Source organism: Staurois parvus, unplaced genomic scaffold (assembly GCF_062004578.1).
Source record: "Staurois parvus isolate SC_StPar_1 unplaced genomic scaffold, SC_StPar_1.0 ptg002984l, whole genome shotgun sequence".
In the NCBI taxonomy this organism is placed as follows: Eukaryota; Metazoa; Chordata; class Amphibia; order Anura; family Ranidae; genus Staurois; species Staurois parvus.
This window is the reverse complement of record NW_028320780.1, coordinates 25814-39817: the sequence shown is the minus strand read 5'-3', so window position 1 is coordinate 39817 and position 14004 is coordinate 25814. Positions and strand designations below refer to the sequence as shown.

At 52.6% G+C, this 14004-nt stretch overlaps 1 protein-coding gene across 1 annotated transcript in view; it reads right to left on the bottom strand.

Moving 5' to 3' along the window:
- The window catches only part of CHRNB2 (cholinergic receptor nicotinic beta 2 subunit), a 51026-nt gene that overhangs the window by 13442 nt on the left and 23580 nt on the right, over positions 1-14004 (bottom strand). Inside the window, exon 2 of the mRNA XM_089667040.1 lies at positions 1732-1877. Coding sequence (XP_089523166.1) covers positions 1732-1877 — 146 coding nt within the window. The remainder of the gene's footprint in view (positions 1-1731; positions 1878-14004) is intronic.

The window sequence follows — 14004 nt, the reverse complement described above, 5'->3', positions numbered from 1 at the left end:
TAGTCTCTGACCAACTCTTGTATCATGTCCGCAGTCTCTGGTCATCTCCTGTACTGTGTCCGCAGTCTCTGGTCATCTCCTGTACTGTGTCCGCAGTCTCTGGTCATCTCCTGTACTGTGTCCGCAGTCTCTGGTCATCTCCTGTACTGTGTCCGCAGTCTCTGGTCATCTCCTGTACTGTGTCCGCAGTCTCTGGTCATCCCCTGTACTGTGTCCGCAGTCTCCGGTCATCTCCTGTACTATGTCCGCAGTCTCTGGTCATCTCCTGTACTATGTCCGCAGTCTCTGGTCATCCCCTGTACTGTGTCCGCAGTCTCTGGTCATCTCCTGTACTATGTCTGCAGTCTCTGGTCATCCCCTGTACTATGTCCGCAGTCTCTGGTCATCCCCTGTACTGTGTCCGCAGTCTCTGGTCATCTCCTGTACTATGTCCGCAGTCTCTGGTCATCCCTGTACTATGTCCGCAGTCTCTGGTCATCCCCTGTACTGTGTCCGCAGTCTCTGGTCATCTCCTGTACTATGTCTGCAGTCTCTGGTCATCCCCTGTACTGTGTCCGCAGTCTCTGGTCATCTCCTGTACTATGTCTGCAGTCTCTGGTCATCTCCTGTACTATGTCTGCAGTCTCTGGTCATCTCCTGTACTATGTCCGCAGTCTCTGGTCATCTCCTGTACTGTGTCCGCAGTCTCTGGTCATCTCCTGTACTATGTCCGCAGTCTCTGGTCATCTCCTGTACTGTGTCCGCAGTCTCTGGTCATCTCCTGTACTGTGTCCGCAGTCTCTGGTCATCCCTGTACTGTGTCCGCTGTCTCTGGTCATCTCCTGTACTGTGTCCGCAGTCTCTGGTCATCTCCTGTACCGTGTCCGCAGTCTCTGGTCATCTCCTGTACTGTGTCCGCAGTCTCTGGTCATCTCCTGTACTGTGTCCGCAGTCTCTGGTCATCTCCTGTACTGTGTCCGCAGTCTCTGGTCATCTCCTGTACTGTGTCCGCAGTCTCTGGTCATCTCCTGTACTGTGTCCGCAGTCTCTGGTCATCTCCTGTACTGTGTCCGCAGTCTCTGGTCATCCCTGTACTGTGTCCGCAGTCTCTGGTCATCCCTGTACTGTCCGCAGTCTCTGGTCATCTCCTGTATTGTGTCTGCAGTCTCTGGTCATCCCTGTACTGTGTCTGCAGTCTCTGGTCATCTCCTGTACTATGTCCGCAGTCTCTGGTCATCCCCTGTACTGTGTCCGCAGTCTCCGGTCCTCCCCTGTGCTGTCCGCAGTCTCTGGTCATCTCCTGTACTATGTCTGCAGTCTCTGGTCATCCCTGTACTGTGTCTGCAGTCTCTGGTCATCCCTGTACTGTGTCTGCAGTCTCTGGTCATCTCCTGTACTATGTCCACAGTCTCTGGTCATCTCCTGTACTGTGTCTGCAGTCTCTGACTGTCTCCTGTATCCCCTTAGTCTTTGACTATATCCTGTTGTGTGTCTGCACTGAATATTCACTGCATTTTTATGTGTGGCCCTTTGGTGGTGTCGGGGCCACACTAGAGGCTCCCCATATCAAGAGGGGTTTTAGGGTGCTCTACTCCTTTCTAGGGCGACTTAGTACTTTATAGGTGGCAGACTCTTTATGTAAGGTGCCCCACCCTTTCCTAGGGCGCCCCAGTACTTGCCCCCCCCCCCCGATCAGAGGTCTTGAACCCCCCAATGCCCCCCCCGGAACGCCATGTTGCCCCTGTGACTTACCACGCTGATGAGCTGGGCCAGTGACACCATGAGCTGTACGGTGACCTGTTCGGAGCCGTTGGTGGCGGGTCGGATCAGCTTGTTGTAGCGGCCCGGGTTCAGCAGGTACTCCACCAGACGTTCCTCGGTGTCGGTGGCCAGGCATCCTGTAACACAAGAAGGTTTGATCGTCAGCTCTGCGGCCAATGGGAAGGGTTTGCCTGCCGGGGGCGTCGTGGCAGCCAATCAGAACAGCAAGCGCTCCGTATTCCCGGCACCAGATCCCGCCTCTAGGACTCGGGTACCAGTAGAACCGCACCAGCTGGTCGCATCACCACAATGGCATTAAAGGGGAACTCCGGCCCAGTGCCTCTTGTATATATAGGGCGGTGGAACGCTCCCAGGGGCAGATTTAAAGGGGAACTCCACGCAGAAAAAACCTTCAAATAAATCTATTCCTCAACCACCACAAAGGATACAAATCCTCTCTGTGAGCACCAAACGCCTTTACAGCTCCAGATATTACCTTGTAAAAGTAGCAGTGACATCATCGCTGTGCTGTGCAGGGAGCACAGCTGTGGGAGGGGCCTGATAGGCTTCACCCACCCCGGAAAAGTACAGGAGGGGGCGGAGACAAGACCAGTCCTCCTGCAGCAGTGAGAGGTCTTTATTACAGGAAGTCTCCCGCTGGATTACTGCAGACCCAATGATGTCAAAGCTGGGTCTCTGTGCTTCTCTATGCAATGCAAGCAGATTGTGGTGGGGGGGGGCAGCAAGGTGCTGTTTTCATTGCATGCTTTATTTTAGACCCAATGATCTGATTACTGGGTCTCTGTGCTTCTCTATGCAATGCAGGCAGATTGCGGAAGGTGGGGGGGGGCCCAACAAGGTGCTGTTTTCATTACACAGATTATTTTAGACCCAGTGATCTCATTACTGGGTCTCTGTGCTTCTCTATGCAATGCAGGAAGGTAAACAGCAGGGTGCAGTTTTAATTACCTACCGTAGTTAGATCCAGTGATGACATCACTGGCTCTCTGACCTTCTCTATGCAATGCAGGCAGATCATGGCTGGTGGGAGGAGCCAGCAGCGTGCTCTTTTCATTGCACACCTTATTTTAAACTCAGTGATGTCATCAGCTCTCTGTGCTTCTCTATGCGATGCAGGTAGATTGTGGCAGGTGGGAGGGGACAGCAGGGTGCAGATTTCATTACATACCTTATATTAGACCCAGTGATGTCATCAGTGGATCTCTGTGCTTCTCTATGCAATGCAGGCAGATTGTGGTTGGTGGGAGGGGCCAGCAGGGGGCTGTGTTCATTACATACCTTATTATAGTCCCAGCGATGTCATTACTGGGTCTCTGTGCTTCTCTATGCAATGCAGGCAGATCATGGCTGGTGGGAGGAGCCAGCAGTGTGCTCTTTTCATTACATACCTTATTTTAAACCCAGTGATGTCATCATAGTGTCTCTGTGCTTCTATATGCAATGCAGGCAGATCCTGGCCGGTGGGTGGTGCCGGCAGGGTGCTGTTTTCATTGCATACGTTATATTAGAGCCAGTGATGTCATCACTGGGTCTCTGTGCTTCTCTGTGCAATGCAGGGAGATCAGGGCTGGTGGGAGGGGCTGTACACAGCCTCCTGGAAACATCCCAGCCCCCTACCTCAGTCCTCTCCAGAGCCGCAGCCCCAATGCAAGCAGTGGGAGGAGTTATGTAAATATCAAACTGGGAGGGTGTCAGTCTGGAGGAGTGGGCGTTCCTAGGCAGGCTACATTTGCATAGGTAACGCCCACATATGATACTGAGCCTGCGTGACGGAAAGAACTGAAATCCAAATGAAAGGGGCGGGGCCAGTGACAGTCAGGCTGGGAGAGGAAAGGGATAGATGATGCTGGACGTCCTCCAGCCAGGAAATTGGGCGGAGCTCTATCTGATTGGCTGCAGCTACTAATGCACATTGTGAGAAGCTCCCAGTGTGCGGTGACATCAGAGGAAGACGATTCATTCCAGGGGGAGGAGCTGGGACACCTGTGCAAGACTGAAGGGGAGGAGCCGGGACACCTGTGCAAGACTGGAGGGGAGGAACTGGTACACCTGTGCAAGACTGAAGGGGAGGAGCCGGGACACCTGTGCAAGACTGGAGGGGAGGAGCCGGTACACCTGTGCAAGACTGGAGGGGAGGAGCCGGGACACCTGTGCAAGACTGAAGGGGAGGAGCCGGGACACCTGTGCAAGACTGGAGGGGAGGAGCTGGTACACCTGTGCCAGACTGGAGGGGAGGCCGGAGTTCCCCTTTAAATTGGGAGGGTGGGAACCCCGCAGGCTCCGATTGGTTAATAAAAGATGCAGAGAATCGCTGGGTCTGCAGACTGTGGTGGTGAATCTGTAGCGTCTTCTCCTTCCCTGACTCATCGGTGCACACGAGGTCCCCTGGGGGCCCCTTCCAGCCTCTGACAGCAGCGCGGCCTCTTTGCAGGTTGGCGATGTGACACGGAGGCTCTTAATGGTGTCACGTTCCTGGGAGATATCAGGGAAGCTGTCAGCGCCCCCCCCCCCCCCCATCCGGATAAACCTGGGAGGGGCCGGAGTGTGAAGCCATCATGGATCCTCGGAGATAGAGGCCGGCGTTCAAGGACGCGGCTACGGTACAGGGACGCGGTGTCAGCCATCGGGCGCTGCGCCATTTCTTAAAGGGAACGTCCGCCATGTACAAGCTACTATTAAAGTGGACCTGTCATTACATAGAATTCCCACATCAAGGCCACGCATGCTCAGAGATCGCAGGCCTCTCCCCTGGGTATCCCTTCACCAAACCCCCCCCCCCCCCCCCGGAAGGACGGCGCCATCTTTGTTCCGGCATCATCCAGGGTCACCACCTCCTTCCCAGAGTGAGATGCCGGCTCTGAGATAACACATTCATGGAAATCCTGGTGGCCGTGTCCACAAATGTCTGACACAGATCAGCCCCCTGCTGCAGCCTCTCACCTTGCTCAGGAGATGACACAATCGTGTAAATCCCGGTGCCTGTGCCATTCCTGGGCTGCGTTCACAAATGTTCGACACAGATCAGCCCGTCTGCAGATTTTCACCAAGTTTTTGGAAAACAGTCAGGCTAGGTTCGCATTACCTGGGAACGCGTGCAAAATTGCGCACTTTCCCCACAAGCACTGAAACGCGTTGCCATTAGGCGGGCCATGAATTGCTAATGGAACCCCAACACATCTGCAAACCAAACCGAACTGCAAGAGGCCGTTTTTGGGAAAAAAAGAGCCAGGGACTCCTTTTTTTTGCGCATCGTGCGTGGGGCAGCCCATTTGTATCTCGTGGTGCCCCACACGCGACACTCGGGAACGCGCCCGCATGAGTCGCACCTGGAGGTATGAACCGACCTCTTTTCCGGGCTTCTTGCTAATAGGGCGGCCCGTTGAAATGAATGGGCTTCCCTAAAGGCGAGAACTGGTGAAAAACGCACAGAAAGGCGCAAAAAAAAAAAAGTCAGGCTAGGCTGCCATTTCTACGTATCAGGAATGCGCACTTTCCCCGCCAGCACTGAAACGCGTTGCCATCTAGCAGACGCACGGCGGTCCCATTGTTTTGTAGATCTGCAAAACCAAACCACATGGTACCGTTTTTGGAAAACAGGCTAGGTTCGCATCACCTGGGAGCGCGTGCAAAATTACGCACTTTCCCCGCAGGCACTGAAACGCGTTGCCATTTAGCGGGCCATGAATTATTAATGGCACCCAACACATCTGCAAACCAAACCTCATGAAGCAGTTTTCGGAAAACAGGTTAGGTTTGCATTACCTGGGAGCGCGTGCAAAATTGCGCACTTTCCCGGAAAGCACCGAAACGCGTTGCCATTTAGCAGGCCATGAATTGTTAATGGAACCCCAACACATCTGCAAACCTCGCGAGGCCGTTTTCGGAAGAGTCAGGGTTTTCTTTCTGCGTCTTCCCGCGCATCGTGTGTAGGGCGGCCCATTGAAATGAATGGACTTCCTTAAAGGCGAGAACTGGTGAAAAACGCACGGAAATGCGCAAAAAAAAAAAAAAAGTCAGGCTAGGCTGACATTTCTACATATCCCCACAAGCCCTGAAACGCGTTGCTATTTAGCAGACGCACGACGGTTCCGTTACTTGTTTTGTAGATCTGCCAACCAAACCACATGGTGCCACTTTTGGAAAACAGGCTAGGTTCACGTTACCTGGGAACGCGTGCAAAATTGCGCATTTTCCCCACAAGCACTGAAACGCATTGCTATTTAACAGACGCACGGCGGTCCCATTGATTGTTTCGTACATCTGAAAAACCAAACCACATGGTACCGCTTTTGGAAAATAGGTTAGGTTCGCGTTACCTGGGAACGCACGCAAAATTGCGCACTTTCCCAGCAAGCACCGAAACGCGTTGCCATCTAGCAGACGTATGGCAGTCCCATTGATTGTTTTGTATATCTGCAACACCAAACCACATGGTACCGTTTTTGGAAAACAGACAGGCTAGGTTCGCTTTACCTGGGAACGCACGCAAAATTGCGCACTTTCCCGGCAAGCACCGAAACGCGTTGCCATTTAGCAGAGGCACGGCGGTGCCATTGTTACGTACATCTGCCAACCAAACCACATGGTGCCGTTTTTGGAAAACGGTCTAGGTTTGCGTTACCTGGGAACGCGTGCAAAATTGCGCACTTTCCTGGCAAGCACCGAAACGCGTCGCCATTTAGCGGGCCATGGATTGTTAATGGCACCCAACCCCGTTTTCGGGAGAGTCAGGGACTTCTTTCTGCGCATTCCCACGCATCGTGTGTGGGGCAGCCCATTGCTATCAATGGGCCACCCACTGGCATCAATGGGCCGCCCACTGGCATCAATGGGCCGCCCACTGGCATCCATGGGCAGCCGTCTGGCATCAATGGGCAGCCTCCGGCATCAATGGGCAGCCCACTGGCATCCATGGGCAGCCGTCTGGCATCAATGGGCAGCCCACTGGCATCAATGGGCCACCCACTGGCATCCATGGGCAGCCGTCTGGCATCAATGGGCAGCCCACTGGCATCAATGAGCCACCCACTGGCATCAATGGGCAGCCGTCTGACATCAATGGGCAGCCGTCTGGCATCAATGGGCCCACTAGCATCAAAGGCCCGCCCACTAGCATCAATGGCCCGCCCACTGGCATCAATGGGCAGCCGTCTGGCATCAATGGGCAGCCCACTGGCATCAATGAGCCACCCACTGGCATCAATGGGCAGCCGTCTGACATCAATGGGCAGCCGTCTGGCATCAATGGGCAGCCGTCTGACATCAATGGGCAGCCCACTGGCATCCATGGGCAGCCGTCTGGCATCAATGGGCAGCCGTCTGACATCAATGGGCAGCCCACTGGCATCCATGGGCAGCCGTCTGGCATCAATGGGCAGCCCACTGGCATCAATGGGCCACCCACTGGCATCCATGGGCAGCCGTCTGGCATCAATGGGCAGCCCACTGGCATCAATGAGCCACCCACTGGCATCAATGGGCAGCCGTCTGACATCAATGGGCAGCCGTCTGGCATCAATGGGCAGCCCACTGGCATCAATGAGCCACCCACTGGCATCAATGGGCAGCCGTCTGACATCAATGGGCAGCCGTCTGGCATCAATGGGCCCACTAGCATCAAAGGCCCGCCCACTAGCATCAATGGCCCGCCCACTGGCATCAATGGCCCGCCCACTGGCATCAATGGGCCGTCCTACACGTGTGACACTCAGGACCGCGCCCGCACTTGGGGTGAACCAAGCCTCTTTTCCGGGTTTACTGCCAATAGACCCACAGAAATGAATGGGCTCCCCTACAGGCGAGAAGAGGTGAAAACCGCCCCCCGCTTGGTCCCACCTCACCTAAACCCAAGTCTTGGTCCTCCAGTAACCCAACCTTTTTTCTCTGGGGTCCTACGGGGCCCTTCCAACACAGCTTTCTAAATAATCAATGTGGCCCTTTCTCCATACGCCTCAGTCAGCGCATGCCTCTAATAAATTCTACATCAGCAAGAATTGGTGGAAGCATTGGGGGAGGGCGCAAGTCTCGGCGTTGAGCGCCAATCCAATTCTGCTCTCCCTGAGGAGCCCCCTTCCCGTAATTATGGAAACACGTCCCTGAAATGCCGTATTGTATGTTGTGATCTATGGATTTTTTTTTGTTTTTCGGCCCCGATTAGGTTTTCATGTTCCGACGCCATCGAAGCTGTGCACACGAGCAACGCACGCCCTTGTCACGCGACCCCCGTGACATGGGCGACGTCAGGCAGTAAGACGCCAGAGCCCGTGTGTGGCCGGGGTAAGTATGATACAGACAGATAATGCACATGATACGTAGAGGCCATAAATTATACACGTCCTGCAGCTCCTTCTACAAGGCTGAGCTAAGCGACTGTGACAGTGCCAGCCAATCGCCGCGCTAAAGTGCTTCTCGGAAGGCCTGTGGATTCTTTCCTGCCGCTCAACCTCCCAATTTACAGGCGGCCCTCCGCTCCGCTCGCCCTCCTCTCCCTGCTCATTACTCTCTGGGGCTTTCAATTACATCATTGACCTCCCCATCCCCCCCACCACCACCACCACCACCTCCATCCTCACAACCTGCTGCAATTTGCTCGTCACGTTTGCCGGTGATAACTGGCCCTGTTGAGGGAATCGGCATTTGAGATGTACGGCTTCTCCAGTAATTGCATGATTAGGACGTGTTAAATGGCCGTTAGTGACCTCCCGCTAACATGGTGGAGACGGCCTGTGAAAACAAAAGGCCCAATTTGCTATTCGTCATGAAGGCTTTCCACCGGAATCCCCATCCTCTGGGTTCTGGTGCAAACGCTGGACCACAATAATAAGCGTCAGGTAAAATATACTGTGGGAGGTTCTCCTTTAGGAAGACCAACCTGCAATGGTGGCCTGGATGTGGCACGAAGCTGCTGACTACGGTGGACGAAACCTCGATCAGATAGTCTGATGGTGGGTCTGGGCCTACTGAAAATGGACGTGTTAAATGGCCGTTCGTGACCACGCGCTAACACGGTGGAGGCGGCCTGTGAATATGAAGGCCCAATTTGCTATTCGTCATGAAGGCTTTCCACTGGAATCCCCATCCTCGGGTTCTGGTGCGAACGCTGGACCACAATAATAAGCGTCAGGTAAAATATACTGTGGGAGGTTCTCCTTTAGGAAGACCAACCTGCAATTAAGGCCTGGATGTGGTCCGAAGCTGCTGACTACGGTGGACGAAACCTCGATCAGATAGTCTGATGGTGGGTCTGGGCCTACTGAAAGTGGATGCTGAACCTGAGCCAACACGTTTCGGTGGGAATAGCCCCCTGCTTCGTTCCTTATTGGGGATCCGTTAGTGACCTCGTGCTAATATGGTGGAGACGGCCTGTGAAAACAAAAGGCCCAATTTGCTATTCGTCATGAAGGCTTTCCACCGGAATCCCCATCCTCGGGTTCTGGTGCAAAAGCTGGACTACAGTAATAAGCGTCAGATAAAATATACTGTGGGAGGTTCTCCTTTAGGAAGACCAACCTGCAATGGTGGCCTGGATGTGGTCCGAAGCTGCTGACTACGGTGGACGAAACCTCGATCAGATAGTCTGATGGTGGGTCTGGGCCTACTGAAAATGGACGTTAAATGGCTGTTAGTGACCTCGAGCTAACATGGTGGAGACGGCCTGTGAAAACAAAAGGCCCAATTTGCTATTCGTCATGAAGGCTTTCCACCGGAAACCCCATCCTCGGGTTCTGGTGCAAACGCTGCACCACAGTAATAAGCGTCAGATAAAATATACGGTGGGAGGTTCTCCAATAGGAAGACCAACCTGCAATGGTGGCCTGGATGTGGCACGAAGCTGCTGACTACGGTGGACGAAACCTCGATCAGATAGTCTGATGGTGGGTCTGGGCCTACTGAAAATGGACGTGTTAAATGGCCGTTAGTGACCACGCGCTAACATGGTGGAGGCGGCCTGTGAATATGAAGGCCCAATTTGCTATTCGTCATGAAGGCTTTCCACTGGAATCCCCATCCTCGGGTTCTGGTGCGAACGCTGGACCACAGTAATAAGCGTCAGATAAAATATATATGATGGGAGGTTCTCCTATAGGAAGACCAACCTGCAATGGTGGCCTGGATGTGGTCCGAAGCTGCTGACTACGGTGGATGAAATCTTGATCAGATAGTCTGATGGTGGGTCTGGGCCTACTGAAAGTGGATGCTGAACCTGAGCCAACATGCTTCGGTGGGAATAGCCCCCTGCTTCGTTCCTTATTGGGGATCCGTTAGTGACCTCATGCTAATATGGTGGAGACGGCCTGTGAATATGAAGGCCCAATTTGCTATTCGTCATGAAGGCTTTCCACCGGAATCCCCATCCTCGGGTTCTGGTGCAAACGCTGGACTACAGTAATAAGCGTCAGGTAAAATATACGGTGGGAGGTTCTCCTTTAGGAAGACCAACCTGCAATGGCGGCCTGGATGTGGTCCGAAGCTGCTGACTACGGTGGACGAAACCTTGATCAGATAGTCTGATGGTGGGTCTGGGCCTACTGAAAATGGACACTGAACCTGAGCCAACACGTTTCGGTGGGAATAGCCCCCTGCTTCGTTCCTTATTGGGGATCCAGCCGGCCACTCCCATGAGGAACTCCACAAAATAAACCTTCTAATCATTTGTGTCCGTTCTCACACATAAGTATTTTACATGCTTTAAGGGGAACGTCAATCCCGACCCGCCACTCCTCTTCATCTTAGAATATCCCCTACAAGCATAGGTGTGCCGTAGAGCCCCCTTCCAGGTCTTGGGGACTCAGCAGACATATCTGTGTACACACCGCTGGTATCTGGGACCTTCATACTTATGAGCATGCATGCTCAAATGTGTTGCAGATCTCCTCTGGGTCCCAAAGACCAGTGCTGCTTCTGAATTCCAAAGTTGGTATGCGCCCTTTAGTAACATGCAGGAACATGAAGTTTGTAGCAGCTGGGCCCCTTGGACAGCCACCAGACCCTAAGTTCCTGCATAGGTTGCCTTGTGGATGATTCAGCTTTGCCCACAGAAGGACAACCAGAAACATCAGATAAGGTACCAATGATAAATTCAGCTTGTATGGAAGAGTAGAAGGTCTTCAAGATGAGAAACCAACAAAACCATTCCAAACATCTACAAGACCAGCCGCAGTCCAAGGACATCAGCCCTTTAGTAACATGCAGGAACATGAAGTTTGTAGCAGCTGGGCCCCTTGGACAGCCACCAGACCCTAAGTTCCTGCATAGGTTGCCTTGTGGATGATCCAGCTTTGCCAACAGGACAACCAGAAACATCAGATAAGGTACCAATGATAAATTCAGCTTGTATGAAAGAGTAAAAGGTCTTCAAGATGAGAAACCAACAAAACCATTCCAAACATCTACAAGACCTGCCGCAGTCCTAGGACATCAGCCCTTTAGTAACATGAAGGAACATGAAGTTTGTAGCAGCTGGGCCCCTTGGACAGCCACAAGACCCTAAGTTCCTGCATAGGTGGCCTTGTGGATAATTCAGCTTTGCCCACAGAAGGACAACCAGAAACATCAGATAAGGTACCAATGATAAATTCAGCTTATATGGAAGAGTAGAAGGTCTTCAAGATGAGAAACCAACAAAACCATTCCAAACATCTACAAGACCGGCCGCAGTCCAAGAACATCAACATGTGTAAAACTCTATTGTTCCAGGCAAAGAATACAGAAGATCCACCCAGACCCTCCTCAGTCTCATGCATTTCACCCAAACAGGGCTGTGACTAGGCTCTGTTTAGGTAAACCGCATCAACTGAGGAGGATCTAGGTGGACCTTCTGTATTCTTTGTCCAGAACAGTAAAAAGTTCTTCATTTACCATTTGGTGGTTCTTCTTTTACTCATGTTGACGTCACTGAAGACAGGCCGGTCTGTTTGCCTGTGAAACATGGGTGGGTCTGCTTTCTAAAGCCAATCTTCTTCAGACTTTCCAAAGCAGGTATGAATCGGATTGGTGGCTTTGAGAGACCTCCTATTTCTGAAATTATTTAATCAGGCTTTCCGTATCCGCATTACAAGCTGGTGTCCTCGAAACACCAATTTAAAGACAAAGAGATCTGGGTGAACCAGAGCACAACAGCAAATATCTAGATCAGGTGGTCAACTCAAAAATGAGAGAGGGCCTCAAGTGCGGCCCACAATGTGCACTGCATCAAGTTAAGCTGCCCATTCAAAATGAATGAGCTACTACGCACCTCAACGTCCAAAAATCTGGTCCTAATACCATCACCGGTTAAAGCGTTGAATCAAGGAGAGTAGCGTTGACCATAGAAGCCACCATTTCGTCAACAAAAGCGGCGGCTCTTTTGTGATTGGTCGCAGTGGGTAACCCCCCCACCGTCAATCAAACCTGACTTCTCCCCGTTCTTGCGAGAAGCGAGCGCGACCATAAAAAAAAGGCAGCAACTGAGATCTGCCGGCTGCAAACGAGGGCAGATAGCCGAGATATCGTTAATTAGAAAAATAATTTGAGGTCGAGAAATCTCCGCTTCGGATGGAACGACGGGTTTTATTCTGTCACTCGAGAGAAGATTGAAAAATGGATGAAATCTCCTCGAAAAAAGGAAAGCCCAAAGAGAGAAAATATCTGACGAATGAAATCAGAATTGTATCTCTTCCCGTTTCTGGATCCATATATTTTCAAGAACAACAAAGACCTCCAACACTGTGCAATGATGGAAACAGGAGAACGAAAAACCACCGGGGTAATCACGGGAAGATCTTACTGTACGGAGCCGAAATGGCTCTGGGATGGAAGTATGATCACCATCGGTGAACGCAGCTCAGGACTACAGCGACTACTTTTAGAAAATGGTTGTCGTCCTCCACAGTTATAACTTTGTGCATCACTTGCCCCACCCTAGTAGACTGTAAGCTCCTATGAGCAGGGCCCTCTGAACCGTCTTCTATTGTACAACCAGTGTGTTCTGTGGTCCCAGCACCGCCCCCTCGCTGTGCCCACTGAAGCACCACCCACATGCTTTGGAACACGAGAGGTAGGTTGCACAGCACAGGATCTTGTGACAAGAAGCTATAGCCTGCCCAGAGGTACTATGAGAAGCTTGCGGAGTACAGATTCAAGGGATCATATAAACACTTAAAGAATGACTCCCACTTCAATTTTTCAGTGTTCTGCCCCCCAGGGGACAAGGTCCATATGACCATAACCATTGAACCATTGGTGCCAAACAGCACCTGTAACGGTCTTCTTGGTCTCTGAAGGCGTCTTCTTGGTCTCTGAAGGCGCCTTCTTGGTCTCTGAGGGCGCCTTCTTGGTCTCTGAGGGCGCCTTCTTGGTCTCTGAGGGCGCCTTCTTGGTCTCTGAGGGCGCCTTCTTGGTCTCTGAGGGCGCCTTCTTGGTCTCTGAGGGCGCCTTCTTGGTCCCTGAAGGCGCCTTCTTGGTCCCTGAAGGCGTCTTCTTGGTCCCTGAAGGCGTCTTCTTGGTCCCTGAAGGCGTCTTCTTGGTCCCTGAAGGCGTCTTCTTGGTCTCTGAAGGCGTCTTCTTGGTCTCTGAAGGCGTCTTCTTGGTCTCTGAAGGCGTCTTCTTGGTCTCTGTAGGCGTCTTCTTGGTCTCTGAAGGCGTCTTCTTGGTCACTGAGGGAGTCTTCTTGGTCCCTGAGGGCGCCTTCTTGCTCTCTGAGGGCGCCTTCTTGCTCTCTGAGGGCGCCTTCTTGGTCTCTGAGGGCGCCTTCTTGGTCTCTGAGGGCGCCTTCTTGGTCTCTGAGGGCGCCTTCTTGGTCTCTGAGGGCGCCTTCTTGGTCTCTGAGGGCGCCTTCTTGGTCTCTGAGGGCGCCTTCTTGGTCTCTGAGGTCGCCTTCTTGGTCTCTGAGGGCGCCTTCTTGGTCTCTGAGGGCGCCTTCTTGGTCTCTGAAGGCGTCTTCTTGGTCTCTGAAGGCGTCTTCTTGGTCTCTGAAGGCGTCTTCTTGGTCTCTGTAGGCGTCTTCTTGATCTCTGAAGGCGTCTTCTTCGTCTCTGAAGGAGTCTTCTTGGTCCCTGAAGGCGTCTTCTTGGTCCCTGAAGGCGTCTTCTTGGTCCCTGAAGGCGTCTTCTTGGTCCCTGAAGGCGTCTTCTTGATCTCTGAAGGCGTCGGGCCAAGATGTGTGGCAATACGGATGCAATTGCAATGTCCGTTAAGTTTTAGCGAGCCAACCAAGCCAGTTTGGAGACAAACAGACCCCGGCCAACAAATGTACTTTGTCCAAAG